The 17,883-nt window shown below is 38.4% G+C and overlaps 1 protein-coding gene across 1 annotated transcript in view; it reads right to left on the bottom strand.

The window, feature by feature from the left end:
- Positions 1-17,883, bottom strand: part of LOC134539036 (membrane-bound alkaline phosphatase-like) — a 39,458-nt gene that overhangs the window by 16,623 nt on the left and 4,952 nt on the right. Inside the window, exon 4 of the mRNA XM_063380718.1 lies at positions 14,279-14,480. Coding sequence (XP_063236788.1) covers positions 14,279-14,480 — 202 coding nt within the window. The remainder of the gene's footprint in view (positions 1-14,278; positions 14,481-17,883) is intronic.

The following is a 17,883-nucleotide window of genomic DNA, read 5'->3' on the forward strand; positions in this document are numbered from 1 at the left end:
GAAGTAACTCTGCTTGAGGCGAACCCTGACTATGCTCTGGTTCAACTTCCAGATGGTAAGGAGACAACAGTCAACCTCAGGCATCTCGCTCCTGCAGGGGATATTGTCGACAATGAATCTAACTTAGAAGACGTGAATTTTCCAAACCTTGCTGATGATCCTAATCAACACACTGAAGCATCTGAAGACACCCAGCTGAACCTCACTCCAGAAGATTCACCTGCGAAGAACATGAATGATCAAGACCTACCTCAAGTGAACCCAATTCGGACTCCACCCAGATCTCCTCCCAGACCTCAACCTCCACTCCGGAGATCTTCCCGCACCACTAGACCTTCTGAATATCTCAAGGACTATGTCCTTAAATGAAGAGGGGGCGAATGTGGTGATATTGGTTTTAACCTCTTAGCAACCTCTTAGCAACCACTTTGCATGAACATTGTTTAACCTTCAATATTACCTCTTATTCAAATCTATGAATTAATTCATGTAACAATCTAAGTCATGTTTTGTGCTTAATAAAGCCTTAGTTTCTGAAGATAAGGTTTATTATGTCAAATTTATAAAAAACAACCCAAGGAAAGAATTTCAAAATTTATTAACATAAATGAGCAAAACCATTGTCTAAATTTAAGTTCCAGATTGCCTTTAAAAAATGTAGTTTGAAAGAGTTTATTTTTAATATTTTCTGGCAAAGAGCCTTGGGATAAGGCCTATTTTCTAAATATTTTGCCCTTGAAGAATTACATGGCCCAGGCCCCGCAAAGCCTAGAGCCGCCATTGGACATATCGTACACCGAGAATAATAGGGCCACATCTCAAAAAAAAAATTACATTTTTGTATATTTGTAATGTCTATGGCCATATCTATTCGGTATAACAAGGCCATATATGTAGTACAATAAATATTCACCTGAAATGAGATATGTCCTTATTACATTTTAAATTTTTAAAACAGAAATCAGAATAATACAGCCACATGTTGACATGCGGCCTTATTATTCGTACAGCTGAGGGTGGGTTTGAATACACCATGGCCATATTTTGACTTGTGCCATAGAAACAGTGCCGACATTATGCACTTCCTGATTGCTGAGGCTAAGAATAAACTTTAATTTATTCACTCTCCTGTAAAATTTAGTTTTTTTGAGATGTGGCCCTATTATTTTCGATGTGCCCGTGCATATGTAGTTTGTCAATTGCCTTAAGGGGACAGTCTAGTCAGAGGTTTGCCGTGTTAGTGAGGCAGAATGATAAGTGTGACGCTCGCTGGTGCTTCTAGTGCAGTATCGCATCTAAACGCAAGGCTCTGAACTAGCGAGTGCAGTATTCTAGTCCTGCCTAGGAAAACTATAAAATTTTAGCGGTAACTGTAACAATATATAGTGGAGTAGACAAAATGAATGTGTAATGTGTCCTTTCAATGCTGTCAAGAAAAAATGTATCTGGTGTTTCATACCTAAAAACTGCACTTGAATCACACATTAAAGCCATTTTCTATCTTTTATAAATACAGTTTGATAACTAAATCCGAAACAGCGTATTCTTATATGCTTTTCGTGAATAGACGCCAATAGTAGTATAGGAATGACGGAGCTGGCACAGGCGTCAGGCGGTGGAGCGTGGAGCCGGTCAATGACCGACCAAACTGACGTCACGGCGGCCATCTTGGATGACCTTGACCTTGACCTTTGACCTTGACCTGGAATTTGATCCTCAAAAATCGCCAAAATCCACCAAAATTGGGCAAAAATTGTCCAAAATTCCTCAAAATTCGCCAAAATTTCCATTTTTTTGAAAAAATTTCCGCCAAAAAATCTCAAAAAATTCCACAATTCAAAAATCAGGATTTCGAAAATCCTCAAAAGTCGCTTTGCCCTAGAAAAAACGAAAACTCCTAAAAGCGGCTTAAAACTCCTAAGAGCTAGCCGCTCTAAGCCGTCGAGGTCATGACCTTGAAAATTAGGATGCCATGGCAGCCATATTGGATGATGACGTCACCGTTGCAATTTTCGTTACGGCCGCCATCTTTAACTTTTTTATTTATTATTCGATTTTAATGAAATTTTTTTTAAAAATTATAAAAAAATTAAATTAATAAAATTTTAATATATATTTTTTTAAAAAATGTACTTTTTAGACACGGAGTTCGGAGTCCTCGGTTCGAACCCGACGAGGGCAAAAAAAATTAAAAATGGCGACCGATCCTTCCCCCGTGGTGGGTGCTGACAGACTGACCCCCACCACTTATGTCAAAGTATACATATCTTCACCTAGTATGACGTCATGTCTGCCATCTTGAAATTGAGACGCCATCTTGAAAATCTTTATTTATTATCCGATGTTAATGAAAAAAATTCCAAAATTCATCAAAAAATTAACGTATTTGAATTCCGATTGATTATATCGATTACCGTCCTCGGTTCGAACCCGGTGAGGGCAAAAAATAAAAAATCAGATCCTTCCACCACAGAAGCCACCTACAGATTGACCTACCTCCACCAATAACAAGGTATTTACCATCAGCTGGTATGACATCATGTCCGCCATCTTGTCTTCGTCCGCTACGGCCGCCATCTTTAACTTTTTTATTTATTATTCGATTTTAATGAAATTTTTTTAAAAATTATAAAAAAATTAAATTAATAAAATTTTAATATATTTTTTTTAAAAATTGTACTTTTTAGACACGGAGTTCGGAGTCCTCGGTTCGAACCCGACGAGGGCAAAAAAAATTAAAAATGGCGACCGATCCTTCCCCCGTGGTGGGTGCTGACAGACTGACCCCCACCACTTATGTCAAAGTATACATATCTTCACCTAGTATGACGTCATGTCTGCCATCTTGAAATTGAGACGCCATCTTGAAAATCTTTATTTATTATCCGATGTTAATGAAAAAAATTCCAAAATTCATCAAAAAATTAACGTATTTGAATTCCGATTGATTATATCGATTACCGTCCTCGGTTCGAACCCGGTGAGGGCAAAAAATAAAAAATCAGATCCTTCCACCACAGAAGCCACCTACAGATTGACCTACCTCCACCAATAACAAGGTATTTACCATCAGCTGGTATGACATCATGTCCGCCATCTTGTCTTCGTCCGCTACGGCCGCCATCTTTAACTTTTTTATTTATTATTCGATTTTAATGAAATTTTTTTTAAAAATTATAAAAAAATTAAATTAATAAAATTTTAATATATATTTTTTTTAAAAATTGTACTTTTTAGACACGGAGTTCGGAGTCCTCGGTTCGAACCCGACGAGGGCAAAAAAAATTAAAAATGGCGACCGATCCTTCCCCCGTGGTGGGTGCTGACAGACTGACCCCCACCACTTATGTCAAAGTATACATATCTTCACCTAGTATGACGTCATGTCTGCCATCTTGAAATTGAGACGCCATCTTGAAAATCTTTATTTATTATCCGATGTTAATGAAAAAAATTCCAAAATTCATCAAAAAATTAACGTATTTGAATTCCGATTGATTATATCGATTACCGTCCTCGGTTCGAACCCGGTGAGGGCAAAAAATAAAAAATCAGATCCTTCCACCACAGAAGCCACCTACAGATTGACCTACCTCCACCAATAACAAGGTATTTACCATCAGCTGGTATGACATCATGTCCGCCATCTTGTCTTCGTCCGCTGGAGTCCACCATCTTGTTTTCGTCTGCTAGAGTGTGCTGACATCATGTTAATATATTGTTCTGTTCTCCATACCTTTAACCTTGTATATTAACATTAAACTTTGACCTTGACCTTGAACTTTGACCTTGACCTTGAACTTTGACCTTGACCTTTGACCTTGACCTTTGACCTTGAAATTTGACCTTGACCTTGAAATTTGACCTTGACCTTGAAATTTGACTTTGTCCTTGAAATTTGACTTTGTACTTGTCGGCCATCATGGATCCGACATTTTTTGTTCATTACATGATACCAGGAGCCACCACCTGCCGGAGTACGCCATCTTGTGTGTGTACTTGTATTATAGAGGACATTCCCATCTGGATAGTTTTATTCTAACCCGCTACAGTGCAGTAATCATTTATTATGGAGGTGCTCCCCGCCATCTTGAAATTCGACCACCATCTTGAAATCATGTAATAATGTAGCTAGAAAAGCGGGAAAAAAATCCAAAATTAATTAAATAAATTTGTAATCCATATAATGATTTATTGGATCGACTAAGGTCCTTGGTTCGATCCCTGGCCGATACAAAACATCTTTAATTTAAAAAAAAATACTAAAAAAGTGTTGGTTTAAGAAAATAAAAACACCACAAGTTCTTTTTAAAAAAATGTTATTACATAAATTCAATAGGAAACGAAACGTATACACACATTACACACAGGAAACGGAACGTACACACAGTACACACAGGAAACGGAACGTACACACAGTACACACAGGAAACGAAACGTACACACAGTACACACAGGAAACGAAACGTATACACACATTACACACAGGAAACGGAACGTACACACAGTACACACAGGAAACGGAACGTACACACAGTACACACAGGAAACGGAACGTACACACAGTACACACAGGAAACGGAACGTACACACAGTACACACAGGAAACGGAACGTACACACAGTACACACAGGAAACGGAACGTACACACAGGAAACGAAACGTATACACACAGTACACACAGGAAACGGAACGTACACACAGTACACACAGGAAACGGAACGTACACACAGTACACACAGGAAACGGAACGTACACACAGTACACACAGGAAACGAAATGTATACACACATTACACACAGGAAACGGAACGTACACACAGTACACACAGGAAACGAAATGTATACACACATTACACACAGGACTTCATTTTTTTTTTTAAAGCTTTCCCGCAACAATTAACAAAAACTAATATTCCCGTCCAAACCGACGATCTCCCCCGTCCCCCCCTGATCGACCGCGGAGGCACCTGCCTTTCTCCTTGCGCAGCCTCGCGATGAACTTCTTGGGCGCGATGGAGCCGACCTTCTTCTTCTGCGTGGCGATGCTGTAGAAGAGGTCGGCCAGGCAGGTGAGCAGCGTCTCCTTGGTGCGCTTGTTCTTGGCCTTGTACTCCAGCACGCGCTCGCGGAACGGCCGGCAGAAGTAGAGCGCCTGCAGCACCGAGTTGCTGTAGCACGTGTTGCCGAACTGCAACACCAGACCGCGCCCCACGCCCAGAGTGTCCGCAAGGAAAAAAATATTTCGTACCAACTTAGGCGAGAAAAAAGTACTAGATTAGAAAAAAAAGTACTAAATTATAATTTGTTATGGTTTTTAACAATTTAGGAAGTTATTATGACATTGCAATGCTCGAACTTAAATATCACATCACACACACATACATTCCATAGTTTTATTTAAAAATAATTACGCTTAATAATAAAACATATTGGAGTTACAATAATATTATTATATTAAAGAAAAATGTACTAGATATGTACTAAACCCCTAAAAAAGTTATAAAAGTACTAGATCTAGTACGAAAGTACTAACTGTGGAGACCCTGCCCACGCCCCATGTCCCACGTCACGCCAACCAGCCTCCTCGCTGCCGCGACGTTCACAAGCGACGTTCTTTCGACATTCACAACTCTTTAGCAGCTTGGCTTCTGGGTTATAGCCCGCGTCCTCGGCGGATAATTCACAGACGTTTCGGTCGACAGGTAGGGCAACTGCTCCCTGATGATGGCGACTGCAATGCCGACCGAAACGTCGGTGAATTATCCGCCAAGGACGCGGGCTACAACCCAGAAGCAAAGCTACTTCAGACAATGGCCGTGAAAGCCTGCGCACATTATGTATGTACGTAAATATATAAACATACATACTATAGTTTAATTGTACAAACTTGACCTTTAAAACAAGAGAAAGTTTAGAAAAAAAAAATTATGACTCAAAAACCCATGTACGGTTCCGCTGACTCCACTCAAGGAAATCTCGCCCACACCGAGACGAAGCGACCAGCATTGAGAAAACGACCAAATTCCAATCAGGTCAGAAGTTACGAGGTGTAACGTGTTTTTTTGGACGAACACGTGACTTGCCTAACTGGACAATGATGGTTTTTCTCCGTGTGCTCCTGATTATTCTTATCAAAATAATGATGGTTTTTCTCCGTGTGCTCCCGATAATTCTTGTCAATATTATGATTGTTTTTCTCCGTGTGCTACCGATAATTCTTGTCAATATTATGATGGTTTTTCTCCGTGTGCTCCTGATTATTCTTGTCAATATTATGAAGGTTTTTTCCGTGTGCTCCTGATTATTCTTGTCAATATTATGAAGGTTTTTTCCGTGTGCTTGCGATCATTCCTGTGGTTTCTCCAAGTGCTTCTGGTTATTTCTGAGAAACCGATCTCTCCATGAAGGAGTTTTACTCTTAATGAGACATGTCATTTTATTCAAAGTTACATTTAATTAGTGATTTTCGGCTACTAAATCGTCACTTGAAATATTTTTTAATGAGGTGGAAATAAAAAAAAAATATTACTCAGTCTAGTAATATACCATGAGACATCTGTGAAGCACTAACGTACAAGACGAATTTCCTTCTCCTTGGTGACTTCCGAAGCCGTACTTCTTTTGCGGGCGTTAGTGAGCATCCTGCATCCTACATAAAAGAAATAAATTTTATTTATCTGTAAGCAACATGTGGCGATATCTGTTGTTGAAAAGCGGAACTACTTGCAACAAGTACCTTTGCATGAGATAAATTAACTCTCACCACTGAATGGTGCTATTTTAGTCAGTTAGAGACATGAAGTTTCGTAGCCATGCGGCCAATTAGTCAGGCAGTCTCGTAACCATGCGTTCTGTAAGCTTCATAGACCTATAGCCTCGAGATCACGTAACCTTGAGGATTTGCAATCGTATAGTCTCGTAGTCTCGCAGTCAAGATGCATTGGAGCCTCGTAGACTTGAAGCTACGTAAGCAAGTAGCCTTGTAATCTTATAACATAAAGCTGATGGTGCAGTTGGAGCAAAAGAGAAAATTCCGTCGAAGAAAGATACGGTAATTGGTGCCTTGTAGACGAGTAGCTTCGTAGTCAAGAACTCATGCAGACTTGAAGTCCTGTATCCTCGCAGTCACATAAACTTGTGTTCTAGAAGCTTCGTAGCTCTGTAGCCTTGCAGTCTCGTAAACTTTAAGATTCGTAGGCGTGTAGTCTCGTAACCTCATGGCTCGTAGTCGTGTAGTCATGATGTCTTGGGACCTCATAGAATTGTAGCTACGTAAGCAAGTAGCCTTGTAATCTTATAACATAATGCTGATGGAGCAGTTGGAGCTTTAAACACTCGAAGGTAGTTGGTGGAGTCTTGTAGACTCGTAGAATTGAAGTTTTGTATCCAAGTTTTCTTGTAGCCATGTCGTCTTGCATTTATTTGGAGCCGAGTAGACTTGTATCCTTGTAGCTTCATAATCATGTTTTTACGTAGCCACGCGGTATTTTAGCCATGCAGACTCGCCGCAGCCATGTATAAGTCATAACCAGCTAGATCATTTTAGACTCGTAACCTTGAGACCTCATAGTCTCTTAGACTCGTAGCATTCTAGCCAAATATCATTGGCGCTGATGAAACAAAAAGCTGATGGAGCAATTGGAGCCTTTTGGAGCCTTCGATGTATGTAGCTGTATCAAAACAACATCACTGCAGATACTGTAGCAAGGTGTTTACCTTGATAAAGAATGCTGAAAAGTATGAGAAGAATGATTGTGTTAAAAACCCACTACGCAAAATGTTAAGCTGTAATCGGTGTATCAGGTTGTTAACACGAATTGAGGGATTAAAAAGACATGGTAGAACATGTAAAGCCAAGCCTACTTACGTCATAGATCACATCGATGGATCCACTAGACTAAAGAATACAACAATAATTTTTCCTTGACCTGAGCGAGATGGTATTAGATCGATCGATCATGTTGAAGAACATAAATTGAAGGATGCTGATGGCTTCGTGAAGACTGAAACTAATGGAAGTAACAACACCGTGAAAAGTGAGAATACAACCAAGCCGATATTCAGTAGATCCACAATACTTTGTAAAAATGATGGACTAATAAATTGATTAACTTTCATGTGTGTACTATTGAAAAATAAATAAATTATTATATGTTTTAAAGTATGTTTTATTTCTTGTATTCTGATTTCCAACTAAGCGTGTGTGTTTCCGCTACTGTATGTGTGATCATTCCGTTTCCTGTGTGTACTGCGTGTATACGTTTCGTTTCCTGTGTGTACTGTGTGTACGTTCCGTTTCCTGTGTGTAATGTGTGTATACGTTTCGTTTCCTGTGTGTACTGTGTGTACGTTCCGTTTCCTGTGTGTAATGTGTGTATACATTTCGTTTCCTGTGTGTACTGTGTGTACGTTCCGTTTCCTGTGTGTACTGTGTGTACGTTCCGTTTCCTGTGTGTACTGTGTGTACGTTCCGTTTCCTGTGTGTACTGTGTGTATACGTTTCGTTTCCTGTGTGTACGTTCCGTTTCCTGTGTGTACTGTGTGTACGTTCCGTTTCCTGTGTGTACTGTGTGTACGTTCCGTTTCCTGTGTGTACTGTGTGTACGTTCCGTTTCCTGTGTGTACTGTGTGTACGTTCCGTTTCCTGTGTGTACTGTGTGTACGTTCCGTTTCCTGTGTGTACTGTGTGTACGTTCCGTTTCCTGTGTGTAATGTGTGTATACGTTTCGTTTCCTGTGTGTACTGTGTGTACGTTTCGTTTCCTGTGTGTACTGTGTGTACGTTCCGTTTCCTGTGTGTACTGTGTGTACGTTCCGTTTCCTGTGTGTAATGTGTGTATACGTTTCGTTTCCTATTGAATTTATGTAATAACATTTTTTTAAAAAGAACTTGTGGTGTTTTTATTTTCTTAAACCAACACTTTTTTAGTATTTTTTTTTAAATTAAAGATGTTTTGTATCGGCCAGGGATCGAACCAAGGACCTTAGTCGATCCAATAAATCATCATATGGATTACAAATTTATTTAATTAATTTTGGATTTTTTTCCCGCTTTTCTAGCTACATTATTACATGATTTCAAGATGGTGGTCGAATTTCAAGATGGCGGGGAGCACCTCCATAATAAATGATTACTGCACTGTAGCGGGTTAGAATAAAACTATCCAGATGGGAATGTCCTCTATAATACAAGTACACACACAAGATGGCGTACTCCGGCAGGTGGTGGCTCCTGGTATCATGTAATGAACAAAAAATGTCGGATCCATGATGGCCGACAAGTACAAAGTCAAATTTCAAGGACAAAGTCAAATTTCAAGGTCAAGGTCAAATTTCAAGGTCAAGGTCAAATTTCAAGGTCAAGGTCAAATTTCAAGGTCAAGGTCAAAGGTCAAGGTCAAAGTTCAAGGTCAAGGTCAAAGTTCAAGGTCAAGGTCAAAGTTCAAGGTCAAGGTCAAAGTTTAATGTTAATATACAAGGTTAAAGGTATGGAGAACAGAACAATATATTAACATGATGTCAGCACACTCTAGCAGACGAAAACAAGATGGTGGACTCCAGCGGACGAAGACAAGATGGCGGACATGATGTCATACCAGCTGATGGTAAATACCTTGTTATTGGTGGAGGTAGGTCAATCTGTAGGTGGCTTCTGTGGTGGAAGGATCTGATTTTTTATTTTTTGCCCTCACCGGGTTCGAACCGAGGACGGTAATCGATATAATCAATCGGAATTCAAATACGTTAATTTTTTGATGAATTTTGGAATTTTTTTCATTAACATCGGATAATAAATAAAGATTTTCAAGATGGCGTCTCAATTTCAAGATGGCAGACATGACGTCATACTAGGTGAAGATATGTATACTTTGACATAAGTGGTGGGGGTCAGTCTGTCAGCACCCACCACGGGGGAAGGATCGGTCGCCATTTTTAATTTTTTTTGCCCTCGTCGGGTTCGAACCGAGGACTCCGAACTCCGTGTCTAAAAAGTACAATTTTTAAAAAAAAATATATTAAAATTTTATTAATTTAATTTTTTTATAATTTTTAAAAAAAATTTCATTAAAATCGAATAATAAATAAAAAAGTTAAAGATGGCGGCCGTAGCGGACGAAGACAAGATGGCGGACATGATGTCATACCAGCTGATGGTAAATACCTTGTTATTGGTGGAGGTAGGTCAATCTGTAGGTGGCTTCTGTGGTGGAAGGATCTGATTTTTTATTTTTTGCCCTCACCGGGTTCGAACCGAGGACGGTAATCGATATAATCAATCGTAATTCAAATACGTTAATTTTTTGATGAATTTTGGAATTTTTTTCATTAACATCGGATAATAAATAAAGATTTTCAAGATGGCGTCTCAATTTCAAGATGGCAGACATGACGTCATACTAGGTGAAGACATGTATACTTTGACATAAGTGGTGGGGGTCAGTCTGTCAGCACCCACCACGGGGGAAGGATCGGTCGCCATTTTTAATTTTTTTTGCCCTCGTCGGGTTTGAACCGAGGACTCCGAACTCCGTGTCTAAAAAGTACATTTTTTAAAAAAATATATATTAAAATTTTATTAATTTAATTTTTTTATAATTTTTAAAAAAAATTTCATTAAAATCGAATAATAAATAAAAAAGTTAAAGATGGCGGCCGTAACGAAAATTGCAACGGTGACGTCATCATCCAATATGGCTGCCATGGCATCCTAATTTTCAAGGTCATGACCTCGACGGCTTAGAGCGGCTAGCTCTTAGGAGTTTTAAGCCGCTTTTAGGAGTTTTCGTTTTTTCTAGGGCAAAGCGACTTTTGAGGATTTTCGAAATCCTGATTTTGGAATTGTGGAATTTTTTGAGATTTTTTGGCGGAAATTTTTTCAAAAAAATGGAAATTTTGGCGAATTTTGAGGAATTTTGGACAATGTTTGCCCAATTTTGGCGGATTTTGGCGATTTTTGAGGATCAAATTCCAGGTCAAGGTCAAGGGTCAAGGTCAAGGTCATCCAAGATGGCCGCCGTGACGTCAGTTTGGTCGGTCATTGACCGGCTCCACGCTCCACCGCCTGACGCCTGTGCCAGCTCCGTCATTCCTATACTACTGCCAATCGGATATCTTGAGCACTTTTCAAATCACCTTTTTTTCCCCCTGAAGCTCTACCGTATGTGAGCCCAGGTAGGCGGGGCCCCATACGATATTTTTTACGTGGTTTCGAATACTACCTACATTTTCTCTATTATAAAATTTCCTCTTTTCCAAAAATATTACTCCAAAAACAATAGCAGTATAATTACTAAAAATTCCAAAAGGTTTACGATCGTATAGACCAAATTTAATAATCTTAAATTTAATAGTAGAATACACTTCAGAATGAACAATCTTCGGATTATTATTGTTACTTTTTGCCAATGTAAACATGGAAATAATGAAAATATAGTCATATTGATTTTTAGCCGGTAATGGTGAACTTCATGATTACAAAGCATTGAAAGCAGCTAAAAAAACTTTCTAAAATGACTCAATAGCCAAGATTTTATGGTTATGTATTCTGATCAATTTGGTACTGAATATTTTAAAATTTAATTTAAATCAATTTAATGATTGTTTTGCAAGTAACCAATATAATATTTAAATAATATACTAAATTACTTAATTTTGGCACAAGTTACAAATTATGTTTTAAAACAAGACCTCATGTTATTGGAGTCACTCATTTAGCTGTGGTATGGCATGGAAAAATATTATATAAATTTAATTTGTGGCCTTGTTTTTTTCTGGTGCTAACATAGATTATCATTATACTAGAAGTATACACAAGATTAATCACTATGCAGTATTGCAAGGCCAATTACGATTTGCATTCCTGGTGATATAACCGATATTTACTTCTTTTATTTTCTCAACTGTTAATTACATTATTTAAACAGAATTTTTATTTTAAGATTTTCTGTACACTTCTATAAAAATCTACATACATTAGAAAGTAAATAAATTTTGGTACAAGTCTGTATTTGCTATACGGCTCTAAATAAAAGCGGAACTAAGGGTTCACAAATAGAATTTTACATTTTCATAGAAAAAAAATATTAGTTAATCCAAGTGAATTTTGTTTCATTTTTGTATTAGTTTGGTTTAATCATGATATAATCTGGCCTTTTCTTATGGGTTATGAGAAAATATTAGCATACTTGTAACGGGACATTTCCCCTCTACTCCCCTTTACGCCCCTTTACGCTGACTGACCTCAAGTCAATGATGGTTAGCGCCACATGCTTGGGGTGGAGAGCAAACTGCATGCGGGGAAGGACGGGAACAGACCCTGAGCCTGTGAAGTTGGTGATAGCCGAGAACGGCAGAGAACAGGGAAAAATCTTCCAGAAGGAATTAATGTCACCAGGCGGGGACACAGTCTCGCACAGTTACTGAGTCCCAACAGTCTGCAGAGAGTAGCCAGAGGTGAAGGACGAGATCACGCTGCTGTCGACGAAGATGTCAAAGAGTTGCTGAGCGAGTGAGCTCAGCGAGATGCGACGAAACTATGGAGGAGGTTGCGGTAGCCAAGCTGCTGACGACGGTCGCACACACTACACAACTAGGAGCCGGGGCAGTCGACTCACTGGCCGAGTCACCTAGCTGGAGAGGACCTGGAGTGACGACTCGTGGATGCCGGTGAGATCCCGCAGCTTAAGAGCAAGCCGCTACCCGTGGGAGGTGTCCATCAGCCAGAGCTCCTGGTCACGAGTCACGGAGTAGCTGACCGAACGAGGGTTGGAGTCAAGCGTTCGACAACCGATGAGTCGTCGCATGTCCAGGAGTCCATGCGACGGAGCCGAGTTGGGAAGAGTGACCCCAGTGCACTTCCGAGTATGGTGGGCTGTCTAACAAGACGACCAGCAACGCTCTTAAGAAGGCGAGTAAAAACTTTACCTTTACCATTACCGTTACCTTTACCAAACACAACACTCGATGGCGAGTAACTTAAAGTTCAAAAGTTATTTTAACGACTGCCTGGGAGTGAATGAGCGCACTCGTTGGAGTTAAAGTATACAACTCTGATTTCTATTTCAAGTTTTTTTTTCAAGATTCGTAATTTAATAAATTATAACTCTTTAGGGAAACTTGTAAATAGCCAGTGTAAACGTAATGTTAATGTCAATTTTGGCTTATTAATGCATTTTGCTGATTTGTTATAACGGGCGTTTATAGTTGATTGCACTTATTTTCGGTATTAACAGGGGTGTCATTAAATTTAGTTAAAAGCGAGTTGTGTTACGCTTCGTGCCAAAAGTAAATGGTTTTGTTTCATCAACGGATAGAAGGGTAATAAAAGTAATATTCCCTTTGGTTGAAGATGATTAATAGTAACAATGTTACGTTTAAGCCATAGTTTATATTATTTTGTTAATAATAAGAGATGGGGGAAAAAATCTTGTTTTATCGCTGGTTCATTACCCCTGCATCATATAATGTTTTTTGTTGTCCAACTAAAACATAGCGTTGCAAAACGTGAGAGGCAAGACCGTGACATGTGCCAGGTACCTCGTCTGGAGGCCCCTCACGGCCACTGACGTCACTCGCGCATACCTTTGGGATTAGGACGGCCCAGCTTCGCCCTCTGACCCCGCTTCATCCTTCCTCGGTGCTGTCATCTATCTTTTAACGGTCTGGGAATTATGGAGGCTTACAAAGGCCGCCGCGTGGAGTGGCGAGAGTAACGAAGTTTTTCTGGATGCTTCGAGCGTCTGTACGACCAACAGGTATACAAGCGACAACGATGGCCTCCACGGCAGTTCCAAGAGTTCGGAGTAAAGTGGAGTGAAAGTGCGTGTCCAGTGAAGAGGACGAAAGACCCCCACTTGGCGAGCGGCGAAGCGACGGAACCATGCGTGTGTGACCGAGTAATTTGAGTATGTGTGTGTGGACAGATGCTGTGTAAGGGGTGAACCACTGTTAAGCTTCAGCTTCAGTGAGGAGTGTGAACGGTGGACTTGGCAGATATTTAGTGATTTGTGAACTGAGACAGTGTGGTGATTTAATTTATAATGGAAATATTAGTAACAAATGAAACTGTATTAAATTAATTGAACCAAACGAATCAGTGTCTAGCAGAAAAGTTCGCCGAATTTCGAGTTTCCTGACATTTGTTGGGGAAAAGAAACATTTTTAAAGGATTTCGGGTAGGGATAAACCCCTTATTTCCTCCTATTCTCCCCCCCCCCTCCTTCAAGAATACTGCTGATGTCCAGCTCTGCTCTAAAACAACCTGTACCTGAGCCTTACCTAGAAGGTATTCCGTGTTATTCATATCTAAGTTGAGAAGTCCTTTCCTGTTCCACACGTAGCGACTGGTAGAGTTCCTGCCGAGCTTGTCCGCTTCCCACCTGGCGATGAGGTCGCTGGTGTCTCGACGGGCTCCCCACTCCCCTTCTTCGTCTCTCACGCCTTTGTGGCGGAAATTCATGCGACCACCTCCCATAATTACCTGAAGGAATAAAACACAAATTAAGTAAGTGACCTAGCAGAAGAATTATTAACATTTCAATATTAAAGCATCAGCTAAATTTATTTGGCTAATTTACATTTAGGTCCAAACCCATGTATTTGGACACCAGGTTTCCCACTTTATTTTACTCAAGACACTTTCCCTGGGTTTTACCTGATTTCAATGTCCCCCCACCAAAGAATTAGTGAAACACACACCAACCACAGATGATATGTAAAATTGATGACTATAAAATGTTTACACTCACAAAACACAGTTTTTCTATTACTGATATGCAATCAATGTTGCTAGCCGTAACATAAATCAACTATAGGATCAAACTTAGAGACGCAACATTATTAATTGTGGCCAGGTGAGGGACTATCGACATATGATCGTATTTCAAATGATTAAATCGATACACGTTATTTGATTCGTTGATTGTTTCTGTAACACTTAACTAACTATGAGAAGCAATGAGTTTTCAACTACCCATGAACAAGTGATTAAAATACAAATGGATTTTAGAAGACACGAAGGAACCTACCTAGTGGTATTAAAAAATTTTAAACTAGTTGGGTATCTAATATTTTGTATATTTCCTAGTGATTTTTCTAGGTTTTATGTTACCTTTCAATTCCCTGAGTTTTTTCATGTTTTCCAGATTCTCCCTGTCTGCGGAATCCCTGTGACATACATATAAGTAAATAATTTTTATGATTCATATTTATAACTCATTAATAACCCGCGGCTTTGCTTGAACATTTTCTGAGAATTGCTAAAAATTTTACCATTAAAAAAGGAATGTTATTAATTCCAAACATTTTTATTGAAAAAATAGAAAAAATAAATTGTCAGATACATAAAATATTTATTTCATAACATAACTGTTTAAAAATGATTCTTTTGGAGTATTTATTAACCATACGATTTTAAAACACATGTTTCAGAGTGTTCGAAGATATATTTTACCTTGATGAAATCACACTTACCTCCTGTTCATCCCACGAGATAGAAAATTTGAAAAAATTCTTAAGCTCGCACCTAAATTATTTTAACAAAGTTTATGCCATTGTTTACACTGAAACTTCCTTTTACTACGGTTAGAGATATTTTTGGAATTATTAAATAATTTCACTTTATTACAAATACCTCGCATTATTTAAGGATATTGATACAGGCATTTTTTTAATTGAAATAAAATACAGATATCAAGTTTATTATACAAGATATTAGTTGACTATTAGTTTACTTAGTATTACTTAAACCAAATCCCAAATATTTTTACTCCTCACCGCTTTTACCACAGTGATGCCAATGTAATAATTAAGAACTAAGTAAATATGACAATATCTATTAACAAAAAAAAATCAACCCTATTTTTTTAACCGCAGAAGTGAACTCCAAAACAATTATAATAAACTTATATTTATATTCATAACAATTCAGGCAGTAGTATTCGATTGATGCTGAACAAACCGACAGAGACAAAAATGATCAAATCTATATTTTTGATTTCAGAATAATTTAAATAGCAATTTTCAATCATTTTTACATTACTTCATCCAATAAATGTACAGATATTTTGCATCGAATAGTTTTATTATTAGTACATATTGATACACTCTAGTGACTACAAAGCAATGTAGCAAATAATTTATATATTACTTAAGACTCGGCTGCAAACTTTTGACTTTTTGAGTTTCCCAGCTGTACAAGGAAAATAACTTATAGAGACCATATGATAAAAAAAATATCATACAAAAAGTCCCAATCACAAATATTAGCCCGGCATTTTAGAAACAGCAGATTGCTTCTAGTGTATATCTGGAGACTAAATTTAGAACAAAAAAAAAAGAATGCAATGCTTAAACTATAACTAACACATCCATATTGTTTCAAAATGGATCTGATGACATGAGAATGCACTAACGTTGAAATTTGAGCCTTGTGATGCCAGAGAAATTAAATTTCAAATCGAAGCAAGAAATTCAGTATCAAAATACATTTCAGAAATAAGAGCAGTAAGTAGTAAAATTATTTATGATAAGAACAGTAGGCCTACAGACATATAAACCGACAGGACATAAGGTAAAATCACAAAAAGGACAATATTCAAGCTAATTTTCGACCATGTAGTGGCCATCATGAGTAAAGAAGTACGTGTTCATAGGTGCTACTTCCGAACACCTGGTTAAGGTCCACCTATACGGTGTGTTGAGCTTCAGAAGAAACCGCGCAATTTGAAAAATGCGTGACATATCTTAACTGAGTTTGTTTACAAAAAAATCATTTAAGAACATTCTGAGGGCGGATTGGTATTTCTATTTCCGTATATTATTTAAAAACTGTATTTTTATGAGAGTGAAAAAGGCGTCTTTTCAGAATGAATTTTTAGTCATGAAAAGTCCGGTACAGATTCATGAAAGCTCTCTAGGGCTTTGCATGAAACCTTTTGTCTCGTTCCTTCACCATTTAATGTTATAGCTACCGCTCAACTATCATGGTTGAACTATGCACGACGAGAAGACTGCGCGCCAGTCCGCAGCCTTGCGCCTAGAGGCGATACCACGCTAGAAGCACCAACGTAAACGCTCTGACGACTGAACATAACGGCTGCAAAGAAGTTTTACTTTTTAAAAAAAGAAGACCACTGTAATTGTCCCGGCTAAAGTTCATGACTCCGCAATTAAGTTTATCCTAACTAGCGGTGAGTGACGATTGGATGACAAAGGGGGGGGGGGGGGGTGATTCCTTGTTATTTTTCCCTTCCTCGACACCCAAGGCCAGATCCAGGGAGGCGCAACTGAACAGGCGGAACATGGCCACTAAAAAAAACTGAATGGTTGAGAAGTGCCCACATCAATAATTAATTATAAAAGTATAAAGAAAAAAGAAATCTCTTAACTATAATGACTTAAAAAAAAATAAATAAAAACAAACATTCTTAGTTCAGTATTTATGGAATTGTGTATTAACAGAGTAGCGTATTGAGTATAGTGGCAAAATATAATAATTTTTTTTTGGAATAATGTTTGACAGTGTTGAATCATCTTGGAAGCAATGAAATAAGTACGGCTGCCACGTGCACATGTCCGTGATTTTTTTCTTTCGAAATTATAACTGCGGTTACTATTTCCAACAATCACACTTTTCGGCTATGCAGTATTTTTTATTTTTTATTTTTTTATTTTTTTGAAACAAACGATAAAACACTTTAACATACTGTTTTGTTGTTTCGTATCGGAAAAAGTACAATATTCCCAGCAAAGTACGACAGGAGTTAAATCAAGTTAGCCAACATATTCTTTCAGAAAGTTAACGACTTGAAGGAGGTTAAGGTTGGCGATGACCACCGCGCAGAAGAGAAGGGGAAGCCTTCTTTTCACAGACGATAGAACCA

This window comes from Bacillus rossius, chromosome 14 (assembly GCF_032445375.1).
Source record: "Bacillus rossius redtenbacheri isolate Brsri chromosome 14, Brsri_v3, whole genome shotgun sequence".
Lineage (NCBI taxonomy): Eukaryota > Metazoa > Arthropoda > Insecta > Phasmatodea > Bacillidae > Bacillus > Bacillus rossius.